The sequence below is a fragment of the Dipteris shenzhenensis genome, chromosome 2, assembly GCF_047967505.1.
Source record: "Dipteris shenzhenensis isolate YYH24624 ecotype China chromosome 2, Dip_SZ_1.0, whole genome shotgun sequence".
In the NCBI taxonomy this organism is placed as follows: Eukaryota; Viridiplantae; Streptophyta; class Polypodiopsida; order Gleicheniales; family Dipteridaceae; genus Dipteris; species Dipteris shenzhenensis.
The window spans coordinates 60,584,207-60,601,366 of NC_141597.1; the positions used below are offsets into that span (position 1 = coordinate 60,584,207).

Consider the following 17,160-nt stretch of genomic DNA (forward strand, 5'->3'; position numbering starts at 1 on the left):
ATCACTACCATGCTATCTCATATCCATTGGCCTCAAGTATGTACACATTCCGGGAACTTTCATATTTCTAAACTAAGATTATCGATTAGCTAAGTTATTGGGATATAAATGATAAAATAATCCAGACTTGCTTATTAGTGGTGTACATCTAGACCTTAGTTTGATATGAAAGCTAAGTTAATTGGGATCTAGATCATACAACAATGCAGACTTTGCTTATTAGTGGTATACACCTAGACCTTAGTTTGATAGGGATTTTTCGTCATGACTCTTTGATTACCTACCATCAAGATACACAGTGGAAAACTCTTTTTATTCATGGGATGACTCAAAGCAAAATCTTCTCTTTGGTCCTACATCTACAAGGTATGGAAAGACAACATAACAAATCAATTCAAATGAACATACTATATTGAATATTGGAAATAACTCATCAAGGAGCTTCAAACCTTTTGAACTTTTTGAAATGTACAACAACACTCTAACTATAAGTATGGCAACTCAAAGAATGGTGTGGATCTTGCACACCTCCAAACAAGGTTTTTAGTGTGATCTATTCGCTCCATTGACGTGCAACTTATTTTATGCATTGACTTGCCTTGCAAACTTCCTTTTCTATGCAACTTCATTATATTGCTATAGCCTTTGAAGTTTGTCTTCTTCATCACCTTTGTCTTCAATTTGTGCAACTATGTTACATTACTATAGCTTTCATCTTGGCTTGGCTTCCCTTTAATTGGGCTAAATTTTAATTGTGATTTTGTTACATTGCTAAACCTTATGAATCCACACTCTAGGTGTGTAGATCTTGTTGTGCAACTATGCTGCATGGCTATAACTCCTTGGATCTAGACTCCATTCATGACGACATTAGGTTGCTCAATCTCTACCTTCAATTTGTGCAACTATGCTACATTCTGATAGCCTTCATCTTGGCTTGGATTCCCTTTAATTGGGCTGAATCTCAATTGCAACTTTGTTACATTGCTAAGCCTTATGAATCCACATTCTAGGTGTGTAGCTCTTGATGTGCAAAGCTACATTGCTATAACTCCTTGAATCTTGAATTCATTGACACAACTACATTAGGTTGCTCAATCTCTCCACACTAATTACCAATTTATTTTTCCTTTGCACTAACATACATGTGTGACTATTTGTAGGAGCTCCCTTTCCTATTGTGACCTAACATTCAGTGGTGGCTATAGGCCTTGGCTGGTGCCATACTTATATCCCTATTGATCAAGGTAATTTGTGCTTGACTTATAGTCAAATAGTGTTCCCCAAATCACTCTTAATTCATATTTAGGCTAACAAGGTTACCCATCATAAGGGTCCAACTACTAAGGGCTCCTTCTCTTCCAGAACCCAATTTGAGTAGCCTATAGTTTAACCTATCACTCAGATCCAATCTTAGATGCCCACCTTTTGAACCCAATCTAAGATGCCTACATAATTTGACTTCGCTAAGAAGACTGAATCTTCATGTTCATTGAGAAGGTTGAATAAATCTTCATCTTTATCTTTGCAAAGGAGAAGATTGAATATCTCTTTGTACTTCATACTCGTTGAGAAGGTTGAACACATCTTCAATCTTTAGCTTCAATGAGAAGACCAAATGCAATCCTTGTTATTTGACTTTATTGAGAAGACCAAATGTGATCTATCACCTACCTTGTTATTCTCATCATCATTGAAGGGATCAAATGTGAGTCAGCGATCTCAAACACCCCCTTTCGATGACTCAATGTGGGCCAATGCATAAGCACCACATGAGATGCTCCATCCAGTCCATGAGACAAAGCCTTAGTGTTAGTGGCATTTTCTATGTCGAGAGTAGATCAACTTTATCACCCATCATTGATCAACTCCCTAATGAACTTGTAGTGGACCTTGATGTGATTCATTCTAGCATGGAACATCATGTTTGTTGGCAATGAAAATTGTGAGTGTTGTAGTAGATCTCCACAACTTCATCACTTTGGAAAGTCATCATGTCATTTAGAATCCGATTGATCCATGAAGACTCGTATGATGCCATATATGCTCATCATTACTCTACATCTATCAAGGATAGTGCAAATATGGGTTACTTCTTGTTGAGCCATGAGATAACCCCAAAACCTATTACAAAGCAAGTCTATCCCAAAGTGGATCATTGAGTGTCCACGTCTTGACGCAATTTGAATCGCAATACTCGTGGACTCCAGTCCCAACTTTGATAATTTACTCCATATTTCGTGGTACATTTCAAATATCAAAGCACACAATGGAAGTTATTTAGTGTCTCTCCTTTGATGTAAATGCAAACTAACAAAGTAGTCCAAGATAATGGAATATTGCAGCTGGGTATTTACTAGTAGAGTTCTAATGAATTGTCAATGATGGTTCTAGTCTACTAATGCAGTGATACCTTTAGTGCTCAGCTTCACCTTGACTTCCATTGAAGTGACTACTTTCTTGCAATACTCCATTCAATATTGCTTCAATATATCTAGGCAGTATTTCTCCTATGAGACGAATGGACTTCCTTACTTCTACCAAATTCCAATGCTAAGAAAGTAATGAAGGTAGGTAAGGTTAGCCATGTTAAACTCTACCTTTAAGAGAGTCTTGATATCTTCAATTTTCTCTTTGAGATCATTCATTATGATCAATCATCTATGTACAAAATCACCATCAATTTTGTAACCCCCTCTAAATAGTGAAGATATAGGTTTGCATCTGATGACCAATTCTTCCAAAGTAATTATTGAACCTTTGGTACTACACTCGTGGAGCCTATTTTAGCCCATACAATGCCTTTCAGAGTCTACAAACTTTGTCACCTTGGATCTAAAATCTAGGTGGCTACTCCATGTGGACCTCCTCCTTGATATCCCTACTCACGAATGCTAACTTGGCATCTATGGGGAAGACAGACCATTGTGAATGGGCTACCAATGCCATCAATATTTAAATCATCTCCATTCAAGCTATTGGTGCAAATTTTGTTTTTGTTTTTAAGACCCTTAGTCTCTGCAACCCCTTGACTACCATCTTGGCTTTATACTTGTTGTCAAGTGTCTCCTCAAAGTTTGTACTTCACCTTGTATGTCCACTTCATCCCCATGATCGTTTCTCCTGTGGTGGTTGGTCTGGGAACTAGATCACTTGTCCCAATTAATTTTTTTTCTAGTGTGGATTTACATTTCATATTGTTCTTTGCCTCTTTAATGGAAACTCACTATGCAAATTCATCTCAGCTTTTGTACTCCCTTAGAACTACTCTCTAAAATTAGCACACCCAAAGTCTTCCAGTGTCTTTACACAACAAAGTTGTCTTTGCTTGTTTGTTGCCATATTTTATGTCTTCCTTTGGATCCAAATGTTGTTTTGACTTTCTGTCATGTGATCCTAGATTTGAATCTATTTTTGTAATCGACTTTGACTCTTCATTGAAATATTCCTCCTGCTACCCAATATGGGATGCATGTGTAATTCAGCTTTATTAAGAAGACCAATTTTTTATCTAGACTATGGATTTGTTAAGAAGGCCAAATGCATCCTTGTCCTCTGGTTTCACTAAGGAGATCCAGTACCTCTTCATACTTCATCTTTGTTTAGAAGGTGAAATACGCATTTGTCCTTCGGCTTCAATGAGAAGACCCGATGCAATCTTCGTCATTTAGCTTCGTTGAGAAGATTAATTGTGATCTATCACTTGCCTCATTGACCTCCTCATCTAGGGGTTCACATGTGAAGCAGTTATATCTAACAAGATAATGAATGTAATTAAGGGTTATGAAGAGAAACTATAGAGGAGCATTGACGAAGATAATGATAAGACTACCCCTAAGAAAAAGAAAAGTAAGAAGGCATAAAGTAGCAAGGATGAGATGTCGCCGAGAGCCAAGAAAATGAACTTAGCAATAGATTAAAGAACTCATTTCAAGAGCTCATAATTTGAGGCATACTTGGCTTGAATGATAAATGGAAAGCTTTACACTATAAGAGTGCACTGAAGAAGAATGGTGTAACAACTTATTTGGTTTGTAATGTTGGTAATTGTTTGAAGTTTTCCATTAAATGCTGAAGAAATTGGGATGGCCATCACTTCTTTTTTATTCATTGAATTAGTTCTGCTTCATACCAAGCCGGTAAGCTTAGTTATTCCTTGCATTCCTAAGGATGGAGTCTATGAAAGCATAAGGTAAGGATGTCCGTACCATCCTTTCTGTCAATTCGTCTCTAGGTTTCAATGATTGGATCAAAGTGTTAGATGATATTTTTTCTCTTCTTTACAAGTCCTTGGAGAATATTGAATCTACCATTGCTCACATTGCCTGACTTTGTCGAGAAGTGAGTTAAGATTTTTAAATTCCTAAAAAAGCTTTGTGAGCAAGATGCTTTTTTTACTATTACAAGTCTACAAGATGGTGCCTGATGCCATTGCTTCAAGAAAAGTTTTTGGCGATAATGATGAAACTTGTGTTAGGAATTTTTAGAATTCTCTTGATGTGTGTTCTATTTTTCAAGCCAAGGTGGTTATGATGGTTGCCAAAAAGTACCCTTTCCTCTTGGCTATCCAGATACCCCCCCAAAAAAAGGTCCTTACCTCGTGCTTCTCGACAAGTAGAACTTGATTCAACTGAGGGGGATCATAAGCTTTGGTCCCTTAATAATCTTGCCATTGCTTCTCCTCTCGCACGTGAATCATGGCTATTTCTAGGAAGCCTCCCCATCTCTACTTCGAAGGAGTGAATGCCCTACATGGTATTTAGCTAATGGCTAAAAAAGAAATTATTAAAGTCCCCTTTTTGAATGATTGAGATGGATGATGACAAGTGTCCCTCTAGCAAGAATTTATGCTCAAACTCCAAGAGCCAAATGGAATTTTCACAAGACCAGAATGACAATTATTATGCTAAGAATGGATTGATGTCTACAAACCATACATAAAATGTGCTTGCAAGCTAGCTAATTACAAAGCCCAACGAGTCCACACTATTTTGTTTAGTTTGATCATGTAGTCTTATCTTGTTTGAATCAATTAGATAGTATTTTCCCTTTTAATAAACCGAGTATTCAATTTGCCAAACTCTCATTTTGAATAAATTAGATATTATTTTCCCTTTTACTAAACCCAACGTTGAATTTGCCAAACTCTCATTTTGGGTTTGTGAGCAAGTCAAGTCATTTTGGCACAAATCATCTTTTTGTAAGCTCGGGCTGGTAGGGCAATTGCGCTGCCAAGGGTAGAAAGAAATGATGCATCCATGGCAACTTTTGAAAGAATCATCAAATTGAACTTGCATGTCGACAAATTTTGCCAATAGAAGTATCCATCTACTGCAGTTTTAACCATGGAATCCATATGCACAGCAACAACTCGCTACTATCATATCATCACCACCCCACCTGTGACTGTAGAAGACCCTTATATGTGCTCTCACATGCAAGTCTACAAACTGGGTTTCAAGGTTCCAAACATGAGGCAAGGTACGGTCATTGCCAGCCCATGGAAATAGGACCAGGGAACATGCAGTGAAATCGAAAATATAGGGAGCTACGTGTCAACCAGGCTGAACAGTCACCGAAAGAAATCTAGAGACAGAGTTCACCCACTAGAAGAAATCTAAAGAGAGACTTGCACAATATAAAATATAGCTAAAATAAATCAGGTAAGAGCCTTCTTAATATAGCATCATAATTGCAGACAAAACAAGTACTGCATTAGTTATAGAAGGTGCTGAATTGCTGCACGGTCACTTCACACAATCACTAACATTGGAAGGCTGCATCAGCGTCTAAGGACCTGATACACGGTCGATACAAGCCGACCTTTCTGTTTTTAGCTCTCTCCATCAGAAAGGCAAAAAAGTTTTGGATACAAAATGGCAAAATCCATGATCAGAGACTTCAAGGAAGTACTTCCACAAGACTCAATTAAGGTGCCGATATGTCATGTATTTTTGTACATCGTTACTACAATTAACGAGCTGCTAATCAACATATGTCACATACCTAGATGAATCCAAGAACATTCCCAAACTCATCCTCTAAAAACACAACATAGTGCAGTTTCAATCTCACGATAGTCACTCATAAAATTGAAAACCATAAACTCCATCACGCATAGCAAGGACTAGCTACTATGACATCCCCACTGACGTCATCAACGCTCAACACGGGGTGTAGACCATAGTATAAAAGTATGCTCTCACACATACAAATCCACACACCCCCGCATACTTGAGCATCCATTTATACAAAGTCTTCATACTGAGTTTCTGTCGGCACTCTGGAGGTAAGGGCAAACTCAGCCATGACAAAGGCTAGCACTAAAGGAGAAGGCTAATCAAAAAGTAGTCCAAATCTCTTCATGTTATGTCATGTTAACAACCACGATCATGGAAGAGAGCATCAACCCACATATATAAGTGAGACAAGTGAAGGGAAACAACAAATGGATTAAGGAAGTAGCCAGTGTCTATCTTAATCCATGCCTTTGAGCAAAAGCCTTCCTTGAAGAATGTTCTTCAGGTCTAGCTGCAATCAACAATATGCATGGAAAGACGTCCTGGCCAATCCGAGCATGTCCTCATTACAAACTCACTGTGACTTGAAGCTGGAGCTTAGGTTTGTAACACTCGGCAGGATCCCAATATCTGACCCCAACAGAATAAGCCTCCTTGGACCCTCATCAACACATTCTCTTGATTCCACAGCTTCCTTGTAAATATTGTACTCCAATTACTCATCTTGTGAATATATGCAGCCTTGAGAATCCTGTGCAAGGAATGCAAGTGCCAATAAATCAACAAATGAAATTGGAAATTGAAATTGGAAATTTTTTGCATTAGAAAAGATTCTACCTACAGGTATCTCACCAAGCTCCTAGAGACTGTCAACATGTAACCAGGCAGCCGGATATAACTTTTAAAAAAGGCCCCTTGTCAAAAGCATACCGGCCCATGATGCAGACCTCCCCCAGCCATCAATCAGTCCTACAAGTGAGGCTTGCTTGATTTGTTCCGCTTTTACGTTGATGTGGTGCTGTCCCAAATGGCTGCTAAGAGATGCAGGCTCACGACATTTCCTTGGGGTTCGAATCAGGACGACGTGCATCATCAAAAGCTGTCTTGAAAACTATACAGCACTACAAAGTTTACATGAAAGAATAAGAAGCTTCCTATCTGCCCATCACAGTGACGCCTCAATGCAAATCCATTTGCATGATCAGAATCGTCACTTATTTTGCTTGAGGCAGGTAACGCCTTGGCAAACTCCAAGCCAAATGGCTAAAAGGACAAGACAAGCTAGGACATCCAGCATAAGAACGAGCTTGACGTTGCGCCACCATGTCTTTTGAGCAAGTTGCTTGCCTTCATTTTTCATGCTCCCACTCATCTGCACTCGACAAGTCGCATCTGCAGGAGTACCGCACTCTACCATGATGTCCAGCTTCTTGCCCTTGTCCAGCGCTTTCCCTTGGTTCTCCATGATTATCTCCTTCACTTCATTTGCCTGCTCTTTGATCTTCTTTTTATCCTTCTTGCCTTTTCCTATCAGTGGCATGCGGGGTGATCGCGAGCCCAAAGGCTTTTGTTCGGTTTTCATGGCAAAATCCTGATCACTCATGTCGTCCAGAGGGGACACGGCAGATGGAGAACTCACTTCAAGATCAAGTTCGGCCTCCCGTTGAGTCTGGAGCTCCTCCTCTAGATGATCTTTCTCCTGCTGCGGGAGACCGACGAGGGGAACAGCAAGTAACCTCATAATAGGAGCCATCTCCTCGTCCAAGGAATGAGGTCCAAGGGATTCGGGATCAGCACCTTGCTCTTTCAGTAACCCTTTAAATGCATCCCTCACTTGCTCTAAGAACAAGAAGGCTTTTGCTTTATTGAGTGCTTCGTCCATGATCGCGCAGTAGATGAAGAGGCCCTCGATCAGACAAATGAACATGCGCTTCCCGGTGGTGTAACTGAACCGACTATGGAGCGGCGGCACAGACTCCAAACACTTCTCTGCTACAGGTCGCAAATCTGCGTTCGCATCAGCGTAATCCGCTAGGATGACAGTGCCTTTTGCTACAGCGGCATAGTATACCAAGTTCGCTAGAGGACCCATCGCTTGTGACTCTCTCCGACCGTTCTCAGGCAGAAACGCACGGTCCATAAGATCTCTCGCGATCCCAATGTGCCCACGAAACAGAAGCTATTGAGGACATGAGGTACACGAAGTATGAAGCACGGATAAACGAGCGGGAAGCGGTGAAATTATGGTGCGAAATTGATGGTCGATCTGGTAAGGAAACGAAACGACGAGCATTGATCGTCAGTAAATCCAGAAGCTCGGTAAAATCCTGTGAAGGAAGAGTGGCTTGCAAGCCGGAAGAGGCAAGCGAATGGAGCAAAGAGGGGCGAGGTTTGCGAGCACGGCAAGGCACAAAGAAAAGAACCACGGCAAGTAAGGGTCAAAAGGCAACGAGGCACGCACATGAGATGCCCTCCTGGAAATCCACCATAGCGAGGGGAGCGCTTACCAAGCGGCCCCACAGACAGCTCACACAAAATGTTCTTCTCCGTGGAGAGAGAGAGAGAGAGAGAGAGAGAGAGAAAAGAGTGTGTGTGTGTGTGTGTGTGTGAGAGAGAGAGAGAGAGAGACTTTGAGATGCCCCTTGCACTCATGCCACCAAGAGGATGTTAAACCTTCCTACCTAGAGGGCTCACATCTTTGCATGAGAGATGGGATACAGCTCAATTGTATCCCACTAGGCATAGCATTGCACTTCTTTATAATGATAAGGAGAGGATAGTGATGTAACACTATTTATCAAGGATTAAGTCTCAATTATGATAAGGTTTGCTAAAGCACATGTGACACCAACTGTTTGACTTCGCACTTTTAGAAACAAGGTGAATGATATCTAACATCTAAGAGGCCTACCCTGTAACTACGAAAGCACAAAAGGGACATTCAATAAGGTCTGAGGCACGCCATTCATTCACCACAAACGTAAGTGACAACAAAGCACCTTAAAGATGCCGCCTCTATAAGCTTCTCTGTCAAAACCTTAATCCTTCAATAAAACCCCAACTAATTGATGCAAGCAGAACCCAATCAAATATTTCCATGTAGGCAAAAATTCAAAAATAAAATATTTTACCTTTGGAAGGAGAAGAATCGTTCCTATACCCTTCCCACACAGGTCAGGCCAAAAAGGTAAACAATCTATAAATAGATGAGCCTAAGATTATTTAACCATCTAAGCCAACGTTAGACGCTTGGCAATGATCTTAAAGAAAAAAAGGCACCCTATTGTGCCTTTAATGCAATCACTAGCCTTGCATAGCGCTTTTAATCGCTATGCCTTTCATGCAATCACTAGCCTTGTAGAAGGCTTTGGTATCCATGTTAGATGGCACGAGCAATGGTTGCAAGATACTCACCCATACCACCCCAAACTTAGGGAAGCGATCTATCACCGTTCATCACAACCCATACCACGAAAGCACGCCCCATAAGACTGGATAATTAACAATGGCAACATCAACATCCTTGTGCCCTCATCAATATCTCATCTCTTTGCCCTTCCTATCAAAATTAGAAGTCGATGCGACCTCCCACAAGATAGACCCTTCAGCCAAGAACACAGACCACCAATAAAGGTGCTCTCTGCCTAGTGTCTATGCACAATGTATCATCATTTCTTAAATGTGCAGCCAAGAATATAGACCGGCAACAAAAGGGCCTTTCCGCCTAGTCTCCCCTCCTTATAAGCAACCACCAAAGAGAGAGACAGACAGACAGACAGACAGACAGAGACAAAGAGAGACACACACAGAGAGAGAGAGAGAGAGAGAGAGAGAGAGAGAGAGAGAGATGATATGGATGTACCAGTCAAACCATGATGTTGACCTCAATGGCCCAACCATGGTTTATTTCATGTTGCTTAATTTGGCTAAGTCACACAATTCAATGGCCTCACCATTGTGCTAGTTTAGCCTCATGGTAAGCATGTTGCTCATGTTTGAGGAGGAGTCATTGCAACAAGATCAATGCTGGTGGTCCACGGGAGGAGTAAAAAACCCACTACATGCATCATAGAGAGGATAGGGCCATCATTCCTCAATCAAATAGATCCACATCATACCAAATCCTCAACTTCTTACTTATGGCATAAGTTTGGTTAGATTGTTCAATACTTGGCATAGCAATCTCATCTTTCATTTATGCTCTTATAGTTATTGGCAAGGCCTATCGTGGATTGTCTACCTTGTTGGTTAAGGACATCAAAATATTGTCCAAGCCCAATTTACAAGCAAAGACCCCCATGATGTCTTTTGTAACATTGTGATACCTCTCATCTGACGATTTGAGCAACCATGAAGGTCACGATGGTGTCTACAACAATGTGGGGGGGCGGGGGGGGGGGGGGCACAGAGAGAGAGAGAGAGAGAGAGAGAGAGAGAGAGAGAGAGAATGGTTTTGTTCCCACCTTGGAGAGAAGGTGATGCCTCATAAGCTCCCTTACTTCCTCGTGAGAATATTGTGCCCCATGTATGAAGTACCTACAATAGGAGTCTTTCTACAAACATATGTGTACAACAATAATGGCATAATGAGTAGATCAATTAATGACAAATCAATAATAGCAGCAACATTAGCAACTAACAAGAAGGGTAGGCAGTGGTGGCTAATGAGAAAATATTAGTAGCATCTTGACCCCCTATTCCCCATGAGGCATTCCCTACCTTTTCAAAGAACCTCTATAATGTTCTAATGATCATATTGTTCATACTTTTTTTGACTCAACTTTCATTTGACATAGTACTTACTACTTAATATTAGAAAGGCCATGCTACTAAAATACTCTCAATATGCAAATGTACTCCTTTATTTAAGTTTGTGCCACCCATTCCAATGTAGAGCACAACTGTCTTATTTTTACCTTATAGGAATTTAATGCATGCAAATGATTCATAACCTGTCTAAGAAACCCGAACTACACTTGATCAAAAATTAGGCAAGACAAACCATCAAAAGACCCGAAAACTCTTTGTATAGATTCAAAGACTTAAAATTCAAGGCAAGCATGTAGCTCATCCCTACCGGTTGTTGCTACTTACAATCAAAAACTCAAGACCTCTAAGGACTCTCCAGCAAGATAAGCTTGTTGAACAACATGACAAGAACACATGACATAGAGAGACCAACTCAAGGGTTGACCCTCGTGAGTACCAATTGGACAAAGAGAATTCTAATGCATGAGGCAACCTAATTTGTAGAAGGAGATACTGCCTTCTCTTTGAATCTCTAGAAGAGACATGACCACATAAAATCGATTGGTAAATACAAGCAAGTTTCCATGTTGATTGGTTGTATCGAACCTCCAAAAGCCATTTTACACCTTCACAAGTCTTTAATCCAACAATCCCCTCTTAATCAAAGGAGGGGACGAAATAGAATAGTTGTCAACAACAACAACTATCTAAATGACATGGAGAAAACTCCCTCATAGGGCTGATCTAACACAAAATGAACATCAGATCAGAAAAGGCCATCCCACACAAGACAAGGCCAAAGAAAATAGGTCACCCCACACAGGGCACGACCTACATAAAGATGCACATAAGGCCGAAGAAAAACATGTCACCTATACAGCGCAAGACCTACATAAACATCAAATTCTCAAAATGCCCAACTATCGTAAAGTTTGGATCTTGATCACCCCATTCTGCAACATCGTTAGTCGGTGAAAAAAACTACAATTAAACAAACTCTCAAATCTCAAACTCTGAAGTCTGTGTGTTGAATATTGAACATCTTCTGGTAGGAGGATATTGCCTTGTCAAATCGACCCAGTGACAAAACATTAAGCACCATGCTTCTACAATGGAATTCGTAGCCCTGATCATTTCACAAAACTGACTTCAACTACCACTAATTCTCCACAACTCAAACTCTCAACTTTTATTTGCCCTTAAGCGCTCAGTAGAATGACTCCATGAATTCTACACATATCTCAAAGATCTTTTAGACCACCACCATGCTCATCATAGGCTCTGATACCATTGTAGGAATTTAATGCATGCAAATGATTCACAACCTGTCTCAAAAATCTGAATTACACTTAATCAAAATATTAGGCAAGGCAAACTATCAAAAGAAACGAAAACTCTTTGTATAGATTCGAAGACTCAAGACTGAGGACAGACATGCAGCTCACCCCTACCAGGCTTACAATCAAAGACTCAAGGCTGCTAATGACCCTCCATCAAGATAAGCTTGCTAAACAACATGACAACAACTCATGACATAGAGAAACCAGCGACTCTCATGAGCGATGGCTGGACAAAGAGAACTTCGATGCATGAAGTAGCCCAATTTGTAGAACGAGCCATTGCTTCATCTTTGAATCTCTAGAAGAGACATAACTCCATGAAATTGATTGGTCAACACAAGCAAGTTGCCATGTTGATTGGTTGTCTCAAACCTCCACAAGCCATTTTACACCTTCAGAGGTCTTTCACCCATTTCAAATGATAGTCCATGAGATTGATTATCCAACCTCTCTCTCTCTCTCTCTCTCTCTCTCTCTCTCTCTCTCTCTCTCTCTCTCTCTAATGCACACACACACACACACATTTTATGAAAATCTCAAAATCTAAGACTTTCAAATAACGGGCCACCAAGGTAAATTCCTTTGATGACATACTCCAATGTCCATCTACTTTGCTGATGTCCAATAGAATCAATCACCTACATGTCACCTAATGTCTTCTAAATATACCATTTCCAAGAAAGTATGCTAGACTAGCCAAATAGGATCATCTTGCTATAATTGATATGAATATTTGTGTTCTAGTTGACAACCTCAAGCCAAGTATTTGATTCTTCAAATCTTTTGTGAGGCTAGTCACAAAGGTGATATGATTTTAAAGGTGTGCCTTAGTCTTGTAAATGAACAAATTATATCCTAACTAATCGATAACAAATAAATTGAATGGGGACAAATCTCTCCAACTATATAGAGCGCCTCATTTGTGTTGTCCCCAAGAAATAGGTTCAAAAATTTAGCATGTGAAAATTCATTCTAATTGTATGACATGTTATCACAATCTTTTCCCCATCCTCATGCCCATGGTGCAATCAACCCATCGGATCATATATTTTGACATAAGGTGAGATGGGAATTGTTGGTAATTCTATGGTTGGCCAATGCTCGTGTCTATCCTGATTAGGAGATGATAGTGATGTCAAATTCTTTACAATTAGCTCTCAACAATAGTTAGATTTGGTAAAGAAAGCATAACACCAAAGGTTTGACTCGACCCTCTTAAGAAAGGTTGCGCATTTCACATTAGGTTTTTCCAAGAGGAATTACCATCGGAATCAACCTTAGACCGTTGATAAAGATCAAAAAGTACAAGATTCAACCTCATTATGACTTTAATGCAATGATCATCCTTGTTGAAGTCCTTGGTGCTCACTAAGATGGATTGTATAACTATGACAATGTAATCAATGCATCCCCCCAAATATGGGAGTTGGCCTACAGTCATTGAACGATCATCTCACTCAAGCATGCCATGTGTGATGAGACAGATAACAATGGTAGCATGCGTTATTTTTTGTCTCCATGAATCTTTATCACTTTGTCCATCTTATTAGAACTAACACAACTTTCCACAAGATTAATCCTTGATATTCAAGTGATGTGTCACCATCCCTTAAATATGTGGCCAAGAATAAAGACCACCAACTCAAAAGTGCCTCTAATAGATTGTCCACTAGTTTCCCCTCTTATAAGGGGGGGAGGCAGGGGGGGTAAGGGGGAGGCAGAGGGAGGAGAGAGAGAGAGAGAGAGAGAGAGAGAGAGAGAGAGATGATATGGATGTAATAGTCAAATGCCATGTTCACTTTGTTGGCCTAAGAGTGGTTTATTAAATTGTGCTTTATTTTTCTAAGTGACATAATTCAACACCCTTAATTGAGTAAAATGCATTTTGGGCCTCATTGAAGGCATGATCTTGCATGAGGAGGAGTAATGGCAACATGGTCGATACGCTTGGTCTAATGGGAGAGCCCATCAATGCCCTGATGCTACCACCATTATGTCTCACACAAACTTAATGGGACTTTAACAATACCCACTACATGCATTATAGGGAGGATGGGCTATTCATTCCTCAATCAAATAGATTCACCATCTAGGTTGCATTACTCAAATTCAAGGCTTTGTATTACTATAAAAATTCGGATGAACCATATGAATGGCACTATAATTCAATGACATGGTAACTTGCCACAGGATTCCCAAATGAATGTGTAACAAAATATCTTTCAAATAAAATATATGTATAGAATATATTTCACATATTTCATCCTATATAGCTTTTGCCTATATATTATGCTTGAGTTGTTGCTCGCACTACATTCTTATTGTGAGCATTCTAGATCCCTTTGTGTGGAAACACTTAGATATTCATTTCTTTAATCTTGTAAATATTGTAAAAATGCTTTATAAATACTATAAAGATGCTTTTCTTTAGTCTTGATGAAATATTGTATTGAAACTCAAACACTTAAGATAATTTTTTAGCCCATTAGTGATTGTTAGAAACTTTTATTATACTTGGAAGCTCAAACACTTATAAATCATTTTCTTAATCTTGTATAGAAACTTAAACACTTGAGAAAACCTTCCCTTTTCCCATGAGGTTATAATACATATTTTAAGTAAGGAATTTGTTGGAACTTAAAATACTTAAGTTTCTCATTTTCCACTTTATTCAAACACACTTCGTTCAACCTAATAGTTTGTTACCCCTGTGGCAACAACAAGGGCCAAAAGTGCAGTCTAGAGCAACGATATGTAGAGTCGCGGCAAAGCTCTGCTTGTAATATCTTGAGCCTGAAAGATGGTATGATGAATCTTAAAGGATGAAGATAGCCAAAATCCTCTCTAAAAAAGATCCAATCATACTTGCAATCAGGATCTAGAGAGAAATACTAAATCTAGAGAGAGAGAGACTAAAAGCCTACACTTTTTGAGGTTCGCCCACTTTGTGTAGAGACCCAAAAGGTCCCCGCACTTTGTGCAGACAATCCAAAAGGTTCCCCCACTTTGTGTAGACACCCAAAAGGTCCCCCCACTTGTGTAGAGACCCAAAAGTTCCCCCTGAAAAGTGGAGGGACTCTTGTCCAAAAGGTCTCCTACAAAAGAGGTCCCACCACGGAGGTACCTACTGTGGGTATTAAAGGCCACTACTCCTTAACCCCAGTTATGTACAATAGTCACACGTATATATATGGGTGACATAGAAGATTAGGGTGTTCTGCACCCACAAAACTTGTGTGGCTCTCTTTTGGCTTTCCCTCTCTCTCACCCTCTTTTGTTTTGCTTCCGTTGAGAGAACTCTCAACTAGTATCAAAGCATGGGTGTTCTAGCTGAGCCCGCGTGTGTTCCTAGAGCCCGAATTTTGCTGCTACAACTCTATGGGAGGAAGAAGAAGCTCTGTTGGGTGACTTTACTTGCATCCTAGTGCGTAGAGACCTTGCAAAAACGTTTGGAAAGTTCTCTGAGTGGTTTTGGAGCAAAAAGACGTTTTTTGATGATTAACCTGTTCCTTTCGACGGTTGAGAGTCTAGAAATGACCTGTAGAGGCAACCATTGCCTGCTTTTGGTGTCCATTGCACTTTGAGAGTTCGAAAACCCCTTCATTCTTGAATTTGGGATCATTTCATTGCATTTCTGACTCATTGTCTCTGCTTCAACGTTTTTTTGCTAGTGTGTTGGAACTCAAGTTTGAAGCAACCATTCGCAAATCTGTCAGTTCCTATGCAGTGAAAAGGTCCTAAATTTCTGTGTTGCTCATCATTCACATTCTGGTGGAGATTACAAACAAATCGGTTTGCAAAAACGTTTTTCAATCCGTGTGTTGGACCCAGTGATTGGAACCACGATTTCCAAAATCGTATGTTGCATTACGTTCCGGAGGCCCAAAAGCCCCTATCTGTTAGCTCTTGCATGATTTCGTGGAGATTTGGAAAAGTTCCATCTCTCTCTAAGACGTCAAATCGTTTGTTTCTCTGTCATAAAATCCATTCAAATGTTCAAACCTTTGATTTTTTGATTACATGTCAATTGCAACGGTTGACTCTCCATTTCCCATTCATCGGTTGGGATTTCGGAATCCCAGCAGAAGAGAGATATTTGCAAATTTTCTTGCTGAGTTCGATTATGTAGTGACACCCATGTTTTGAGGCATCCCAAGTTTTATTTTTTAGTAGCCATTGCCGTGGGGGCATGATTCTTAAGACAAACCTTATGCGGATCAGTTTGGTTGTAGTCTGAGTCATGTGCGCTCATTTGTGGTTTGCATTGGGTTACAGTGGATGCTTTATAGGCCATTTGGATGCATTGCGATCCTTGTTGGATGGGCTGATAGGCCCAGATTGCCTTGTGGGATGCTTTATTGATGGACATTTAGCACACAGATGCTATTTTATGCTAAGGGACAACTTTGACACGTTGCAATTGATGCACAGATAGTGCTATGCTCTCTTGGATGAGATATTATTGATGCTTATGCCCATGGATGGGGTTTATGCTTGAGGCATTTGGCTCTTATTGGCATTAGGTTTGCCATTGTTTTGTTATTATAGGTTGACATTTTCTTTTGGACCAGATTTGCTCATATGGATGCATATGCGAAGAGTAAGATGCATTTTGATGCTTTGAGCTTTGAGTTTTTGGTGATATTACCCTATATTATGGCAGACATATTTGGGTGCACTTGGTATTTGGTGTGATTTTTTCTTGCGCACACTAGCATTTGGGATTTTGCTTTATTTTCATCATGGCATCCTCTTCCATGTCTGAAAAGGAGTTTTTTAGCATTAATGGCACAAACTTTTCTTTTATTCAAAAGAAGCATATTAAACCCTTGGCAGGGATTATAGCTAAGCCTGCAGATTGGAATGAGTTGGATGCATTATAAATTCAATTTATTTCACAGTATTAAATGAGCAGACTACGGAAGATTTATGGAAGAAATTATGTGCCACCTATGAGAAGGAAACTGCCTCATTTAAAGTTTATCCCTTGAAGAGGTTTTGAACTGCAGATGAAGGAAGGGGTCTCCATTGCTTCTCACCTAAATGAATTC

General features: G+C 40.0%; 1 protein-coding gene across 2 annotated transcripts; it reads right to left on the reverse strand.

Moving 5' to 3' along the window:
• Positions 1-6,215: 6,215 nt before the first annotated feature.
• On the reverse strand, positions 6,216-8,451 carry LOC147905083 (phytolongin Phyl1.1-like). Of its 2 annotated transcripts, none has more exons than XM_087396721.1 (2): positions 6,873-8,451; positions 6,216-6,771 (listed from the first exon to the last, which is right to left on the reverse strand). In XM_087396721.1, exon 1 carries the CDS (start codon positions 8,158-8,160, stop codon positions 7,231-7,233), a length of 930 nt encoding a protein of 309 aa, XP_087252847.1. In that variant the 5' UTR covers positions 8,161-8,451; the 3' UTR covers positions 6,216-6,771; positions 6,873-7,230. The 2 variants fall into 2 exon arrangements, with proteins under 2 accessions (XP_087252847.1, XP_087252842.1); XM_087396716.1 differs by having other exon boundaries at positions 6,217-6,771; positions 6,951-8,451.
• Between the last annotated feature and the right edge of the window lie 8,709 nt (positions 8,452-17,160).